The sequence below is a fragment of the Miniopterus schreibersii genome (assembly GCF_964146895.1).
Source record: "Miniopterus schreibersii genome assembly, chromosome: 9".
Classification (NCBI taxonomy): Eukaryota; Metazoa; Chordata; class Mammalia; order Chiroptera; family Miniopteridae; genus Miniopterus; species Miniopterus schreibersii.
The window spans coordinates 164765-182688 of NC_138118.1; the positions used below are offsets into that span (position 1 = coordinate 164765).

The 17924-nt window shown below is 50.6% G+C and overlaps 1 protein-coding gene across 3 annotated transcripts in view; it reads left to right on the forward strand.

Annotated features, from left to right (window-relative positions):
* The window catches only part of ESYT2 (extended synaptotagmin 2), a 56959-nt gene that overhangs the window by 18758 nt on the left and 20277 nt on the right, over positions 1–17924 (forward strand). For all 3 annotated transcript variants that reach the window (XM_081147432.1, XM_081147430.1, XM_081147431.1), the window contains exons 3-13: positions 109–243; positions 2887–2963; positions 3682–3754; positions 3967–4056; positions 10138–10193; positions 11954–12074; positions 13053–13229; positions 14152–14234; positions 15508–15556; positions 16670–16759; positions 17315–17410. In XM_081147432.1, the coding sequence (XP_081003558.1) occupies positions 109–243; positions 2887–2963; positions 3682–3754; positions 3967–4056; positions 10138–10193; positions 11954–12074; positions 13053–13229; positions 14152–14234; positions 15508–15556; positions 16670–16759; positions 17315–17410 (1047 nt within the window). The remainder of the gene's footprint in view (positions 1–108; positions 244–2886; positions 2964–3681; positions 3755–3966; positions 4057–10137; positions 10194–11953; positions 12075–13052; positions 13230–14151; positions 14235–15507; positions 15557–16669; positions 16760–17314; positions 17411–17924) is intronic.

Sequence of the window (17924 nt, forward strand, 5' to 3'; positions counted from 1 at the left end):
AATTTTCAAAAATTCTGGTAAGCTATAGTGGCATAATTTTTTTATCCTGACTTAAGTACACTGTGTATTATAACATCTTGTTTTACATGAGTTCTTTCTCTTTTTCAGACTGTCAAACACATGTGGCCTTTTATTTGCCAATTTATAGAGAAGTTGTTTCGAGAAACCATAGAGCCAGCCGTGCGGGGAGCAAACGCCCACCTTAGCACCTTCAGCTTCACGAGAGTCGACATGGGTCAGCAGGTCAGTTTCTTCTTAAGCATCCTTGTGTGCATATAAGATTGCTGTGAAAACTGAAAAAACATGTTAAACTACTGCGTATTATTTTTTAGAGAACACTGCTCCCTGGAGGGTCCTGGAGGGGCAGTTTGTACAGCTTCTCTGGGTTCTGTCCTCGTGTGGTGCCCTCGCCTGGTCTGTCGGGGTCCTCACCTGCCCTCACCTGTCCTCCGTGGTCTTTTAGACAGTTCAGGTTCACTGGGGGACTTCCCTTAGTTCTGACGCAGCTTTCTGCCCCACACTCTCCTGTCAGAATTGCCTTTGTACAGTTTTCAGTGATCTCATCTGTTGGAAGGGAGTTTGATATGCGAATTCAGGTTCAGTAATTGACAACAAGCAAAAGGTGTTCACCCTCAAGTTGTTTAAAACAACAAGGGCTCCAGTGCCGGCTTGTAGGCATCACCTTGACCAGCAGGTGAAGGGGCAGCTAGAGTATGTTTTTTCTTATCCTCACTCGAGGATGCGTTTTTTATATTTTTAGAGAGAAAGGGAGAGAGAGAGAGAGACATCGATCAATTGCCTCCCATATGTGCCCTGACCGGTGATCAAACCCACAACCTTTTGGTATATGGACTATGCTCCAACCAGCTGAGCCACCTCTCCAGGGCAGCTATAAAGTATTTTTTAATTAAGGTACATGCACTGCTTTTTTAGACATATGTTGTTGCATACAATAGACTACAATATAGTGTCAACATAACTTTTATATGCACTGGGAAATCAAAAAATTCATGTGGCTGGCTTGACTGTGACATTCACCTTACTGCTGTGGTCTGGAACCAAACCCCCAGTATCTCTGAGGAGTGTCTGTATATACAAAGGAAATCTGCTGATTCCTAGTGTTACTTCTAGCGAGAGGCTCAAGACTGCATCTAAATTAGTCAATCATGGCAAGTTTCCTTTGTGTCTTTTTAAGTCACTGTTTATTAGCAACATTTTAAGGTAACACTTTTATTGAGGTATAATTGACATTTCACATTGTATTGGCTTCAAGGTTACATTGTTTTATTATGTAACTTAATAAATATGAAGAATTCAATGGTTCTTTTGATCATACACATCCACAGAGTTTACACACATTTAGTGCACATGCAGCAGGTCCAGACGACAGTGTCACTACATTTGTGGTTCTGACATCTTTGCTTCAGCCTGTGGGGTTTGAATAAACGTGGCTGGGTGTCTGACCTGGTCGCTTGTCACTGCCCCAGACTTGTTCCCATCCCACAGATCCCCTTCCCCCATCAGAGGCGATTTTCTCTGTGCAGAGAATGCCCATCACCTCTAAGCTACTCAGGATCTGGGGCTCCTGTGCGGAGATGTAGGATTCTAACCCTGCCGGTTTGTTCAGGAGGAACTGCGTCCATGTTGTACGGCACGAGCGCTAAGTAAATGAGATCATCCCTGGAGAACAGGGACGTTAAGAGCAGTGCTGACTCAGTAAAGGTGGTGTCGTCGCTGCACCAGCATCTTGCAGGGAGGCGAATCAGTCGTCCAATGAAAGCAGAAGGAGGACACACAGAGCCCAGCAGGGCGCTCTGTCCCCACTGGGTGTCCGCTCTGGTCCCTCAGGGCTTCGGGTGTTTGTCCTTCCTTAGATAGTGCTCAGTGGGGTTGGCACCTGCTTCTAGTCTCTCATCTAAGTGGACGACATGTTATCCGAGGCAGACATTTAAACCACAGACACCAGGTCCTGTCCCCATTTTCACTTGTCCACGCAGGGCATCGACCGTGTTCTTTGGGGTTTGTCAGTCTGCACGTGTCTGCGTTGGTGTCAGGGAAAAGCCCAGGAACCTGGGGTTTAGGGAATGTGGACTCTCAGTGAAGACTTAGGCCTAATGCCAGAGCTCGCTGAGGGCTGAGATCTTGGGATACTCAGACCTCGGGACGTCCTCTTAGTAAGCAATGGTCTCGAAAGGTCAGGTAGTTCTTCAGCTTGAGTGTTCAGAGCTTGATGCGGTACTGAGAGCTCTCTTAGGAGGGATCTCAGACTGAGGAGTGGAAAAGGTTTTGAAATGATAGGATGACTGGGCCCTTGAAAGACAACATTTATTATAATCTGCCTTTTCTTTCTACAGAGTCATTTGATTCAGACCTTATATCATGTATTAGGTGTTGAAATTATAGCTACAGCTAGTATTTTTGATTCATTTAAAAGTCCCATTCTTAAATGAAAAATTACTAGACATAAAAAAATGAAAATTAGTTTCAAACAGTGTAGTCAGGATGGAGCAAAGGAAAGTACACTGGAGGAGACGGGGCTCAGGGGCTTGGAGAAGAGCAGAGCCCCATGACCGGGACCCCAAGAGCTGACAGCAGTGGTTGAGTCACCGGCTCTGTGTCCGTGCCCGCAGGGCACCAAGCACTGCCTGTTCCTCACGTCTGTGGTTTCACAATAACCTCATTGCATTTGAGGAACAGAGGTTAGAGATCCCGCTGAGAGCAAACCAGCTAGTGCGCCCTGCAAGCGGGATTGTGATTCCTGTAGCCTGGTGCTGAGCGTGTTCTCTGCTCTGTGCCGCGTGACGAGAGTTGGCTGGTTGGTTGGTTGGTTGGTGCTGTTTTAGTTTTTACTGTCCTGCATTTAAAATAAACCTCTTCTTGTTCCAGCCCCTCAGGATCAACGGTGTCAAGGTGTACACGGAAAATGTGGACAAAAGGCAAATTATTTTGGACCTTCAGATTAGGTGAGTTTTCATTTGTGTTGTCATGACGGGCAGTGTTACACAGCTGTACCCACAAGGTCAGGATACACTGAGGACAGTTCTTACCTGCTGTCTGCTGGGATTTGACCAAATTCTTGATGAAGACCCAAATTTATCTACTTTCTGTGGTATTTGACTCATGTGCTAGGACTCTCCACCCGGTGTCTATTGACCTGCCCACAGATGCTCTCAGGTGGGAGCGTCCTGTGTCTGGGGTCCAGGGTGGGGTCAGTTCATACAGATTCCACCCACAAGGTGGAACAGATGCCAGCCCTACATCCCACATCACACTCATTCATGTTTGTTCCGTATTAATGATGGAAACTACTTAGTAGAATGATGCCTCAGACAGACCCTGATTCTAGCCTTGATGTCAGAGTCCCTGAGCTCGGCTAGTTCTCTTGGGACTGGAGAGCATGTGCTCTACACTTCCTTGTTTGAAACAAACATAGCCGTTTATAAAACAAATGGAACCTGCATTCCATCAAGGCTCTACTCCAGGCTGCACCTTGGGAAGTGACGTGTGTAATAAGACCCGAGTCTGCAGAGGCCTCATGGCTGGGCGGCTCGGAGCAGTGACATCCGCAGGCAGGGAAGCTGTGCCTGCACCTGGTGTGGCTGCTGTGCCTTATTCTGTTCAGGTACATGCCTTACAGGTCTGTGCTGATGAAGCGGATGTAACAGAACTTTTCTTTGCTAGTTTTGTAGGAAATTGCGAGATTGATCTGGAGATCAAGCGATACTTCTGCAGAGCCGGTGTGCAGAGCATACAGGTAAGGTTTTTTAAATTTCATCGTCTCCTAAAGTTCTCCATGCTCTATTCAGAAAGAAAATGGTGACGTTCTTATTAACTGAGAGTCTCTTTGAAGTTAAGCATTTTTCTGTGGCACTGCTTGAGGTATCGCAGGGACGACTACGTCTCCTCACAGGGTAGCCGGCTGTGGATCTGCTGCTGTGACATGTTCCGGTTTCTGTTTGCACCTAGATCCACGGCACCATGCGGGTGATCCTGGAACCGCTGATTGGAGACGTGCCCCTAGTGGGAGCCTTGTCCCTCTTCTTCCTGAGGAAGCCGGTAAGTCAGTGTTTGTCTCCTCCCTGCCCCCAGCCCTGACACGGAGCACGAGTAAGCCAGGGCACGGAGGGGAGAGACAGCCTCCTGAGCCCCCTCCTTCCCTCCGATACAGGGCCATGCCTGTGGAGGCTTCATCTCTTCCAATGGACAGCTTCTCCCAGCTGTAAAAATAACTTAAAACACATAACAAAAAACTTGAGGACATAGGCTTTTTGTCCAGTGTAGGTTTGTAATTAACATTCAGCACCTGTCGCTATGATGTACAGGTGCTCACTGACTCCTCATGCTCTGCAATGAAAACCAACACAGGTTCTGTTTACTGCCAGGGACTGAGAGCCTGGTCTGTCCAAGTGACAAAACCAGTAAGTCGGGGAGCCTGCCCAGCCCAGCCCAGCCTCTTCTGACAGGGCTGCAGGTCTCCCCTGGTCTCCCCGCCGCCCCTCAGACAGGCTGCTGGTCTCACCTGGTATCAGACCCGGCTGCCATCATCCCAGGCACTGCTGGCCTTTTGTGGCCTGTGTGTGAACCGCAGTTGGTACACTGGGGGTGAGAAGTCATGAAGATTTTTTTACAGAATTATATTCTGACACTTAGATAAACCATAGTGTTATCCCTTCACATGGTTAGATGTGTATGTTGTTCCGTTTTTTTGTTTTAAGTAGTCAGTACTCATCTGCCGGGAAAAGATGGCAAAAGTGCCCTTGCTCTCTAGGCCCCGCCCTCCTCGTCACGGCCCGTGGGGTGCCCCCTCCCCGCCCCCCACCCCCCGGGGTGCCCTTCCAGGCCCCCTCGCCAGGCTGCGGCGCCTCTGACGGGCTCCTGGCTGGGCTCTGGCCTCTGGGCTCCGCTGGCCCAGGGCGCGTCTCCCGCCGCAGACCCGCACCTGCCTGGAGGGAAGCGGTGTAATCTGGGGCGCCAGCCCCCCACCTCCCGCGCCTCGTCCTCCAGACGGCGCCTCCCGCCGCGCCCCTTCCCCGCGCCCCTTCGGGGCTGCCTGGCCCCTGCCGCGGGGGCAGCGCTGTGCGGGGAGGCCCTGCGGGGGGTGGGGGGCCTGCGGGGGGCGGGGGAGCCGGCGGTTCAGCGGCGGCCGGTGCGGGCCCTGGGGCATCCGGTGCGGGCCCTGGGGGTCCGGGCCGCCTTCCTGGCCCCGCGCGTGCAGAGGAAGGGCCCGCGCTGTTCCCGCGGATTCTGCCTTCTGGTCGCCGCCCGTCGCTTACACACTGGGCTCGTTTTGACTGTATTTTAATGACAACAGCCCCCCCTTACCCACGGATCTGCTCTCCGCGGTTTCAGATACCCTGGGTCCACCACAGTCTGAAAATATTAAGTGGAAATTTTCAGAAGTCAGTCCTAAGTTTTAAACTCCGCACCTCCCTGACCAGCCTGATGAAAGCCCACGCTGGCCGCTGGTCCCACCGTCCTGGACCGTCCTTGCCCAGGCTCCAGGCTGCACTGCTCCCGCCCGGTCACCCAGCCACCGCTGTTACCAGGTCAGCGGTCCTGGTATTCAAGCAGCTCTTGTTTTATTTTATGATCTATTTTGTTAATTGTTAGTCTTACTGTGCCTAATTTAGAAATTAAACTGTATCATACGTTTTTTTAAATTCTCACCTGGAGACCTACCTAGAAATATCAGTTGGTTGCCTCCCGGACCAGGGATCGAGAGCACAGCCCAGCTACGTGCCCTGCCCGGAAGGGAACCAGTGCCTTTTGGTGGTGCGTGTGTGTAACACTCCAGCCGACTGAGCCGCCGGGCCGCGCTCACAGGTGTTTACATACAGGAGAAAACATAGTAGGTGCAGGGTTCAGGAAGAGCCATGCTTTCAGGCGTTCACTGGGGCTTGGACCATGTTCCCTTAGATTGGGGGGATTGCTATACACGAAACACGGTGAAATTCAGAAGCTATTAAGAAACCTTTGTGTTAAATTTTAACGTATTAAAATTTTGAGAAATGAGGTCCATAAAAGATTTTAGATCCATGGTATTTTTTTACATACAACTTGTATAAAAGCCAGTATACTTAAAAAACTTTTCATTAATAAGTATAAAAAAACGAATCTTTAACAAATTGCTGAGTATTTATAACTTACAAGGAACTTTTAATGAAGCCCCCCCTTTTTTTAGTTCAAAATCCAGATCTTTAAATCTTCCTCAAAACTTAGTGACAGTCTTCCTCAGTGTGGACCTTCTAGGTGTTTACCTTAAAAATAACATCCTAAGCGCAGTGCTAGTGCTCGGGAAGGTGGAGGCTGTGAAAAGTTCAGAGTCATTCATTTCCTTATAGGGTGAGTCAAGTCACCAAACATATGCTTTGGAGAGAAGGGAGGTTTTTTCAGTTACTTTCAACTGGAAGATACGGGGACAGACTTCACTGCTGGCTGCCAAGTAATTCTTCTCATCCAGTGGAAAGTACAGCTGGAGAGATGAGGGTTTTGATTATCCAGATGATTTAGAAGCCTTTGCACAGTGTCCTGCTTGATGATTTGTTTGGATTAGTTTTGATGATGTGCTGCTAGTTCCACAAACACGTAACGGCTTGTGCAGTGTGAGCTTCGGGAGCACAGTGTGCGATGTTCGGCGAGACCGGGTGCCATGCAGCCTGGATTCCACTCCTTGCTCTCCTCTCCCCATGTTGTACTTTGAGCGCTTTATTTCTCTAAGCCTCAGTTTTCCCGTCTGTAACATGGAGATCGCAGTAATACACAGTAATACCTACCTCACAAGATTAAACGTGAGGCATAAATAAATGTCAGTGGGTGTGAAACACGTAATACGTGCATGGCATGTACAAGTCCTTGGATTTTTAAGAAATATTTTCCCACCTGTAGGCTCAGCATTCTGGTGGGGTCCTGACAGTCGTGTGACTGTCTCCTGGGCATATTCTGCCTTTGCCCTGTTCTCTCCTGAGCCCAGAGTTGGGGCTGCCAGCGCCCCTTAGAGGCAGTGCATCTTCCTGCCATCCCCCTCCCGCCTTACCTGCTCCAGCTGGCCGGCATGCGCCCTCGACCCTCAACTGGCAGGAGTGGGAAGGTTGCAGTGTTGGAACAAGGCTCCCAGAAGCCAATCCGACAGCCCTGCGGGGGAGGCTGCAGTGAGGTGGGAGGCAGGCCGGGCAGATGGGCCCACAGGAGTCACTAGACCAGGAGGGCCCCCCACCTCACCTCACATTGCAGTATTCATCCTGCCAGGTGTGCTCTGAGTTTCTTGGGTCTGTGGTTTGATCGCTTTCAGTAGTCTGGGCAGTCCTGCCCATCCCAGGGGCGGGGCAGGGAGCTCTGCATTGTCCGGGCTGGTGTTCTGTCAGGGACTCTGCCCCTCCCCGTGCCTGTGTCTGTGGCGGGTGGGTTTGCAGTGGCTGCTGTTCTCACAATGGGAGGAGGGAGGGCTGCCCACCCTGGCACGAAGTGTCCTCCCGGTCCCCAGGCTTGGGAGCCAGCACACTCTGCCCACCCAGCAAGTGGGCTGCACATGCCCTGTGTCTGGGTTTCAGAGGGTTTACACGGGCTTTCCCACACTGCCTTTACAATCAGGGTCTAACTAGAGTTGTCTCACCTGCCCTGTGGGGCCTCTAAGGCAGGGTTTCAGGCTGGCTGGTGGCCCTGTCACCTCAGCTCTCCTGTGCATTCAAGGGAGATGCTCTTCCCAGTTGGACATCCCGGGGGCTTTAGAACATGAGAAAAATATTAACTTTTACCACCAGCCCAAGTTGACTAATTAAGAAACACTAGAGAAGTGTGGGGGCCACCTGTTCGTGTTTTTAATGACTTCCCAGGTGATTCCTTTCCGGGAATCACTAACCTCAGGGTTAACGCACTGAGGATGCCTGGTGTTGAGTAAGTGCTAAAATAAAACGTTGTCAAACTATAAATTCTACTCCATTCAGCTGTTCTTTGTGGAAGAGCCACGAAGAGACGGGCATGTCAGTGTTTTCATGAAGCAGGCATATGGTTATCTCGGTCCAGGGGACACAGGACCCGCTCGCTATGTGCTGCTTCTCATAGAAGGACCGCAGCAGCCCAAGCTGGTTTCCTGCCGTTGGAAACACGACTCCCCTGCCCTTCACTTTCCCGAAACAGATCTGAGTCATCCAGTGCGGGGGGGACGGGGGCACTAATTTTAGTTGCTTGTCCCACCTCTTGGGTTCCACCCTGTGTCCTGTGTAGACGTTCCAGACTCAGCTTTCAGACCTCTCGTGCACACTGGGTCTCAGGCACACACGTGTTCTTGCTCACTCATGTTCTCAGTCATCCTCATGTGTTCACCCATACTCTCATGTGCTCTCGCTCACACGTGTTCTCACTCACGTGTTCTTGCTCACGTGTTTACTCGTGTTCTCGCTCACTTGTCCTCACGTGTTCTCACTCACATGTGTTCTCGCTCACCCTCCTTTATCCACTCCGGGCACTTTCTGTCCCCAGCGCCCCCTGGGCTCAGGGACATGTCAGCTGCCCCTTCAGGGCATGGACATGGGTCTTTTCTACTTTGCGTTCAAATCTCTCCTCAAACCCAGCTGAGTCCTGTTCTCCCATGAATCCTGCACCTGCCTCCCTGGCGTTTGGTGTCTCTGAACTTGGGTAGCATTTAAACAAACATCTCACCATTTTGACAAGGCTCATGTGAGTGGACCCTCTGTGGCCTGATGAGTTTATAATCTCAAGTGTCGTCCCTTCCAGGGGACCCACCCTTTGACAGGGCCTCTCATTAGTCTTGGAGGGTTTCCTTGGGCTTCCTGACTCTGCCACATGCCCCAGGCCTGTGACCTGCTGCTTCCCAAATCCCTGGTTCCTCTTAGTGGACAGTGTGTGTGGAGGTGATAACTAGGATAGGGGAGAGTAGACACACTGAGGTTGTCTTGCTTTCTGTGCCTGCTGTTTTGGGGGGGCAAGGGGAAGCTCGCTCCATCCTGCCGTCAGGCATGCAGGTTTACATCTCGTTTCTCTTGCTGAAAAACCTCAGTCTTTCAGGACTTTTGAAACAGGTTGGAGAACCCAGACTCCTCAAGTTTGTGCTTATTTATAACCAACCACTTCCCAGAGGGACTGGAGCTGGACCGTGTGACTCCAGGTAGTTAGGTCATGCAGTTTCACTTAGCACTCCTCCCACGTCGTGAAGCACGAGCAAGTTCGCTATGTGCAGTGTCCACTGTGATGGGAAACAGTGTTTCCGTACAGTAGTTTTTACCTGTCCACGTCCACGTAATGGACCGTAGCCAGCCGTGCAGGAGTTATTGTAGGATAAATACCCACTGGAACGACCAGCAGAAACACCCAAATGCTGATTGAATGGACGGAACATGTTCTGGTCGTGTCAGGAACATGCAGATCGAGGCAGTGACAAAGTACCATTTTTAACTGCCAGTGGACTGACTTAGTATCTCTTTTTGGTGAGGGTATAAAGAAGGGACGTTTTCATACACTTTTGGTGGGAATATAAATCGGTACAGTGTTTCTTTATGGTAATTAGGTAGTACCGTCAACGTAACAAAGTGAACATGTATCTTTGACCAGAACGTCTACTTTTGGAATGCCAGTTTGCCTGTGCATACCAAAGCACGGATGTAAAAAGATATTCACTGCCGTGGCTTGTGTGGCTCAGTGGTTAGAGTGTCAGCCTGTGGGCTGAAGGGTCCCAGGTTCAGTTCTGGCCAAGAGAACGTACCTTGGTTGCATGCTCGATCCCCAGCCCCGGTCGGAGCGCGTGTGGGGGGCAGCCAGTCAGTGTGTCTCTCACAGCTCCCTCCCTCACTCCCTCCCTCTCCCTTTTTCTCTCTCTGAAAAGCAATGGAGAAAAGATACTGAGTCTTGACTTAACAAAAGAGAAGTTGCAGATATTCTGCATGCCCATCAATAGGAGGGTGGGTGTACAGATCATTATGTACTTTTACTGGAGAAAACTATGACATTGTCAAAAAACAAAACAGGCAGCTCTCCATGTACCCACAGGGCATAATGTCCCTGATGTTTTACAAAGTGAAATGCAAGGGGCAGGATAGTGTTATATGTAAAAGAAGCAAACCTGTATGATTCAATTTGATCATTGGAAATAACTTGGATAATATCTCCCCCCTTTTTCTTAAACAGCTTTTAGAGATCAACTGGACAGGCCTGACTAATCTTCTCGATATCCCTGGACTGAAGTGAGTATGATGTCATGCGCTATGGTTAGCCTGTTGATGGTGCAACAGCCTCTCTTCCAGGTGACCCTGGGCCCTTGCAGCAGCTGGGCTCTGTCCTCGTGGCCACGTCTGCAACTGCAAGCAGAGTGGTTTCAGGACTTAAACGGAGCCACTTGCCCTCCGCTTACCTTTTGTTCAGAACAGTGGCAGCCTTCTAATATCCTAAAAATAGATTTTTAAATTTGGTTTTTATTTTCCTCAAAAAATAAAACTTAAGAAGCTAATACATGTTTCAAAACTAGCCCTTTCTGGGTTCTTCTCAAGCTGTAGCCACGCCTCCTCAGAGGGTAGATGTCAGTGCTGGACCTGGGAGCCAGGGTGTGGGGTGGGGGGCCTGAAGTCCCTGCATCGCCCCTGGGAGTCCCTCCGCTAGTCTGTAGCGATCCAGCGTCTTAACCGTGGAGCTGTGGGAGTGTGTGCATCCGTCACGCCCGCTTCCCCCCGGGAGAGGAGTGACGTCCTCCTGGTTGTGTCACAACCATTGTCTCTCCTGGTGGCGGTGACTGCAGCAGGCCTGTTGGTCTCCACCAAGTGGGAAGTTGTGAGAGTGCAGCCTCCACACCTGCTCCTGCTGGTTGTACTGTTGGGGGGGGCACCACCTGAAGGTTTAAACTCCATTACTTACTGGTTAGAGTTGCATATGGTCCTAAGGTGAGGCCCGGATCTCATTGCTGCCCTGGACGCCCGCCCAAGTGGTGCTGAGTGATCACCCATTGAACCCTCACCGACTCTCGCTCTGTTCCTGTGGGTGGTGGTCTTATACGTGCAGTTATTTCACACCTGAGATGTGGGCTCTTGTAGAACGTGGCAGGTGCACAGGTGTTCTTCTGGGGCAGTGACCCTGCATTTACGTAGCTTTTGTGGGTGTCCACATGCATGTCACTAATCCTCACGGTCACCCCAGAGAGCAGGCGAGAAATACACCAAGTGTGTGTGTGTTTCTTCAGCCTCCACAGTTTCACTCACATTCCCGAGGCCCCTGTGTGGTGTGTATAGTATTTCAAAGTTGTTACAGTGTTCAGTGCCCAGATCCAGTGTGAGTAAAACATAGGTCCGTTTGATCCCCTGGGAGCTATGCATCCATAACAAGAAACTTAGTGCAATAGACAGGGAGTGAAAATGGGTGTTAGAGTGGTCTCTGGACTTTTACGGGCGTGTGAAATATTTCATGTTGAAAAAAGAAACTGAGTGAAACATGTTAGTTATTCAGAATTGAATCAATGGTGAAGTTACTTAGGAAATGTTGTTTAGGACGTTACGAAATGTTCTCAGTATAAACCCTCCGTAACAGGCACCAAGGCAGCATCACAGCTAACACATCGACCTGCTGGGGGTTTTGTGTGTGGTTTTTAATATATGTGTGTGTGTTGGGGGGGGGGTATTGATTTCAGAGAGAGGAAGGGAGAGGGAGAGAGAGAAACATCCGTGATGAGAGAGGCATTGATGGGCTGCCTCCTGCACGCCTCCTGCTGGGGATTCAGCCCACAACCTGGGCATGTGCCCCGGCCAGGAATCGAACCTCGATCTCCTGGTTCACAGGTCAACGCTCAACCACTGAGCCATTCCGGCCGGGCCTGACCTGCTGGTTTTAAACTTGTGTTGGGGAGGAGACCATTCTGACCCTGTAAACTGGTTCCTGTGTCATGTTTGTGGTCCGCCAAAGGCGATGAGCGTGTATGTGTCTGATGATTGTTTCGTTCTCCCTCCCTCCCACCTGACAGTGGTTTATCAGATACCATCATTTTGGATATAATATCAAACTATCTGGTGCTTCCCAACCGGATCACTGTTCCTCTCGTCAGCGAAGTTCAGATCGCCCAGTTGCGGTTTCCAATACCAAAGGTAAGGGTGTCCCGGCCTCCGTTACCACCTACACAGGCGGGGGTGGGGGCGGGGGGCGGTTCACACCCTGGGGTTGTAACCTCCCATCACGTCCCACGTCCCTCCTCACAGCCCCCGCCCCGCGGATGTGGTGTAGCCGGTAGCTTGTCTTTGCGCCCCCAGGGCTGGTGTGCATCAAGGCCTCGGGGAGCTGCGACAGCCTAGTTGCCGTCTCAGAGACGGGCTGTCTGTGCTGAGAGACCATCACGGCTTTGTCTTCGTGCCGGGAACACAGGTTTCCCTCAGCCTGAGTTTAATGAGGAACACAGTAGAATATGAAGGGACAGATCTCCCCGTGCTGATTGGCTCGGGAATATTACCCAGGAGTTTTTAAAAGGGTCCATGGGGGGAAGGCCAGCCCCCCAAAAGGTAACCTTACTGTCTTGGTTTGCTTTGAAAGGAATGAGTGAATGTATTTTATCAGTTAAACATTTTAGGAAAAGAGTCTGGGTAGTATGTATTTCAAAGCTTCAGTTTCTTACCCATAACTAGGTTTAATGACAGTATTTCATAGGGTTATTCTAAAACTCAGAGTAACCTGCATACCACGGCTCAGTGATGGGTCTGACATGTCCTTTACCATTAGTGTCACTTCCCATGGAATCAAAACGGGGTGGTTCTGTGACCCACGAGCCTGTCTGATCTGACTGCTGCTGCCCCCCCTCCTCCGCCTGCCCCTGGGGCTCCTGTAGCGAGTGTGGCTCCGGGACATTGGCCAGGAGAAATCTCTCCAGGAGCCAGTGACTCCACCCCACCCCTCCTGCCTCCGCGTCCAGTCTGAGTATGCCCACCGGACCCTTCCGTCCTGCTGTGCTTTGGTTTTCCTGACATTTTCCACATCTGTTCCCTCCTCACTGCGTTCCTGGGACAGACGGTCAGCATCCAGCCGGTGTGCCTGTCAGGGAACCGGTGAGCAGGTTATGCTCTTGTATTTTTCAGGGTGTTCTAAGGATCCACTTTATCGAAGCTCAGGACCTCCAGGGGAAGGACAGGTACCTTAAGGGACTTGTCAAGGGAAAGTCGGACCCCTACGGAGTCATTCGAGTTGGGAACCAGATCTTCCAGAGCAAGGTTGTCAAGGAGAACCTGAGCCCGAGGTGGAACGAGGTGTACGAGGTAAGGGCGTCCGGCCGCCGCCCGGTTTCCCCGTCGCTCTCCCTCGTCACCCGGGGCTTGGCTAATTGAAGTGGCAGCTTAACTTCTCTTTGCTTCCACTCCGTCCTTAAATGGAGTTGCACCTCTGTCCCTACCTCACAGCATTTTTATCAGGCCAGCATGTAACACTTTAGACCTTAATTACATGAAGCTGCCGCAGTCAATCGTGGGTAAAACTTCTCCTAATGTGAATGTTTCATGTTGTTATTAACACAAGTGAGTGAGGTATGTGCTGTCCTATATGTTACCGTCTAACGCACCTGGACATCTGCACTGTCAGTAAGTACAGGTCGACCTGATGTATAACAGCCTTTCGCTGAACAGACACCGTCATCTCTTCCCAAAGAGCCTGGCTGTTGGGTTCAGCTTGATGACTTAATAGGTGCGGTGCAGGTGTCAGGTGAACGCATTTTCTTTCTGTGGCCACCTTTTCCCCGGTAAAGCTCAATGTGAAACTGCTGCAGCAGCGTTACCGGTGCTGGAAGGCAGAGCGCCCGTGCCCCAGAGCTAGTGCAGGTTACGCTCCTCCAGCCGCAGCCCAGTCCCGTCGGTCCCCACGTTCTCTCAGTGGTGCTCGCGGTGGCTGGTTCCTCAAGGGTAGTGTCCGAGTGGAGCCTGACCAGGCTGTGGGCCTGTCCAGTTCTGGGACCACTAAGCTCGGTCCCCGAGACGTAACCCCACCTGAAACAAGCACAACAGGCTGTTGCCATGTGGGTGTGTTTCCATGTGAGGTGTGCGGGGTGTGGCACTAAGACAAGGCAGGTGCTTTACAAGGACTGACCACGGGAGAAAGACACGTGGTGATGTTTGCTGTGATCTTCATACGCAGTAGGTGACGATATTGGTAAAAATGTAAGATAACCACCAGTCACTTGTTTTTCAGGCCTTGGTCTATGAACATCCTGGGCAGGAACTGGAGATAGAGCTCTTTGATGAAGACCCAGACAAGGACGACTTCCTAGGAAGGTAAACCTCTTCTGAGCCGAGTGCAGTGTCAGCTCTTAAAACTATAGCTTCATAGACAGGTTGGTGTATATGTTGTGTGTGCTTTTAAGTGGCTGTTAGATGTAACATTTGTCTCTCTCAGGCTTCCTAACACATTTTATTCCTAACCATTGCACATGTTAGTACGAGAAGGCAAACTGCTAGATCTGTGTCCATCCCAGCACCCACTAGCCACAGGCAGCTGGTTAAGCTAAATTGATTAAAGTTAAACAAAATTTAAAAATCACTTTCATGGTTGTGCTTGTCCCATTTTAAGTGCTCAGTAGCTACGTGTGGCTTGTGGCCCCTCAGGCCAGGGCAGCTCTCCAACCTTAGCACCATGCAGGCAGCTTCACTATAGATTGTAGAAATGGGTTTTTAAACATAATCAATTTGTTGGAGTTGGGGGAGAAGGGAATAGTAATTTACATTGAAAAAAGAAATACTGGTTTGTTCACTTCACTTGAACAACCAGTACAGCTGAAAAAAGATACAAACATAGGTGACTCTGCACAGGTTTGGCCTCACCAAGAATGGCCTGGGTGTCCTGCTGCGACTTCAGAATTTATTCACGAGACAGTTTAACAAGGAGCCACCAAGAGACAACAGATTCAGTTTGCATTTCAGTAAAACCACTGTATAGATTAGGTTATCCTATTGGGAATACAGATGTCAGACCACTGGAGACTTGTAACGGGCCAGGAAAGAGATGTGAGGCCTCACCTGAGATGGATCATGGGGCAGAGAGGAGGAGGGGCAGCTACAGGAAACACAGCGGAATCGTCCTTAGTCGTGGCTCCCAGGGTGGCGTCAGTCTCTGCAGTGGAGCTGGGTTGTTTAGCAGACACAGAACAGGCTGTCTAGATGTGCTGAGCGAGGTCTCTGTGTGGCTCTGACACAACGGGGGTCCAGAGCGAGGAGCCAGGTGGGGAGGGTGGTCAGGGCCTGGTTCAGGGCTCTGGTGACTGAGCCGCAGGGAGCAGTGTCAAGCAGGGCTGGTGTTCGTGACCGTCTGTGGCACGTTGTGAATTGCTGCGTCGTGCGGAGACCCGCCCTCCTACAGCTCTAACCCGTCTCTCCCTGACCTCTCTGCACACTCGGCTGTCTGCTGGTGAAGCTTTTGGAAGGAGTCTGCTTCTTGATAAGCTAGCATTTTGTTGCACTTCTGGACTCCTTTGTCCTAGACACATACCTCTGGTAATTGCAGCTGTGAGAAGTGTCTCTCAGCTCTCATGTTGCTGTGTTGTTTCTCTAGTCTCATGATCGACCTGACGGAAGTGGAGCAGGAGCGGCTTCTAGACGAGGTGAGTTTTCTGTGCATCTCATTCCATTTACTGAGCACTGACCGAGTTTACTGCCCTTACTCTTGCCCCACAGCGTCCTAACACTTAACATTTGCCTCTCAGATATCGAGAACTCAGGCCTTTAGTAAAGCGAAGTGAAAAGAAGTTTAAGAGCCAAATGCTAGAGTGTGTGTCGGTACCTGCCAGGTGTTAGACGTTTCGTACAGACACCAGCAGAGGCCAGCTTTGTTTCAGGCGGAAGTGTGCTCTTCCCCCTAGTCAGGGCGGGGCCTTTGAGAACCTGTCTGATGACCAGCATTGTAAAGATGCTGGACTTGAAGCAGAGCAGGCACTGTGCCCTCGATGGGAATCGTCATAGGAAAGGTCTGTAAATGCAGCGGGAACTGGCAGCAAGCAGACACCACTTCAGGCAGGATACTGCTCCCAGAACAGAAGTATAAAGAAGGGCAGTGAGGCGGCTTGTAAAGGATGGTCGGGTGGGGACGGGCCTGCTGCTTTCGGAGTAGCCGAGCTCCTGTGGCTGTCAGCACTCACCTGGTGAACACAAGCTGCCTGTTGGGCGCAGGTCCTGGGTCACGGTCAGCTCTTCTAATGACGAGGGTTTGGGACAGTCTCTCATCAATTGTTTTGTGGTTTTTAAGCTGAAATAACTATGTACTGTTATTAGTATGTAGTGATGAGTAAAAACAGACGCGTTAACTTGTTTGATATTGAAATTTGGCTTTTGGGCTTGATGTTATATTACCGCTTGGCCCATAAAGTCTATTAAAGTCCATCAGTAGAGGCTGATGTAGCAGGAGACATCTAAATCCTTGTGTATAAATTAGGGCTGAAAGTTACTCACCTCTCAGGCTTTGGTGGGACCGACGAGTTAGTGTTTGAGAAGCGTTGGGATGGTCCCAGGCAGCAGGCAGGGGTGGGAGTGTTCATCCGCGTGAACCACGAGCTCGCTCACACAGCTCAGGGCCAGGTGCAGGGGGAGGGGTGTTCTGTCCTCGCATCTGTGAGAAGTGTGGGCGCCACAGGTAGTGAGCAGCTGTGACATTGTGCAGACTGTTAACGTGAACGTCGATTCAGGAGAACTGCTGCTGAACCTGCACTTTTTGTCTCCAGTGGTTCACCCTGGACGAGGTCCCCAGAGGAAAGCTGCACCTGAAACTGGAGTGGCTCACACTGATGCCACATGCCACCCACCTGGACCAGGTGCGTGGCATGCGCTCCCGACTGCTGGGATCAATTCCTTCCGGTTGTGTTGCACCTAGTTCAAAAAACTACAGCAGGGCTTTGGATTGTTGTGCTAAAACTCACTACAGTGATCTCAGGGATAAGTTAGAGATAAAGGAATTTCTAAAGAGATTTGTGGGTTATTTACTCCTGTTTTATGAGATCTTCAAGTCTTATGCTTGATACAGAGCAGGGGTTTGGAGAGCCACAGATCACTGGTCCTTCTGTTGATTTATAGAGAATCTTAAATGTGTCTACTCTGTGCCTGCACGTATTGGGGATCTGTTTCTACCTTGTGCCTTCAGGTATTGGGGATCTATCTGTTTCCACCTTGTGCCTGCAGGTATTGGGGAATCTGTTTCCACCTGGTGGTGCCTTCAGGTATTGGGGATCTATCTGTTTCCACTCTGTGACTGCAGGTATTGGGGGTCTATTTCCCACACTGCTTTCTTGAGCATCACAGGCTTATGTAGTCGGGTAGCAGGCATCTAAAACTGTGTGGAAACGTGCTGCTGAGGCTCTTCTTCCTTGCAGGTGCTGACAGACATCAGAGCCGACAAGGACCAAGCCAACGATGGCCTCTCCTCCTCCTTGCTGATCTTGTATTTGGATTCGGCGCGGAACCTCCCGGTAGGTAGGGCTGTGGGAGCTCCCATGGGTGTTGGCGTCCACGCTGTCCCCTGTTCTGCTGCGTGTTCTCTTCCCTCCGCCGGAGCCATGGAGCTGGAGGGTATGACTGTGTCAAACAACTCTGTCATCCGGGTGTTCAGAGGCCTCTTTACTCTGACAGGTTTTATGAAGAAATCTCCAGTACAGAGGAGGTTCACGCAATTCCACCCTAGGTAGGGGCGAAGGTGTTCTGTAGAAAATCACTGAGGATAAATATTTTACTCTATTTACATGGGAATAAAGTGAAGCAGCTCTGATGACAAACCCAGCTCAGCCCAGCTGCAGCCTGGGGGTGGCGGGTGGGTCGGTGGGGGGCAGAGTGCTTCCCTGGGTGCTCTTCTGCCACACGTGGCTTCCATGGCCCAGGGCTGCCCCTACTTGGCATCAGAATTGTTTTGCTCCTAGAAAAAAACCACAAAGTACAGTTTTTATAGATAATGACTCTAACTTGGAGAAGGAAAACCCTGCATTTTCA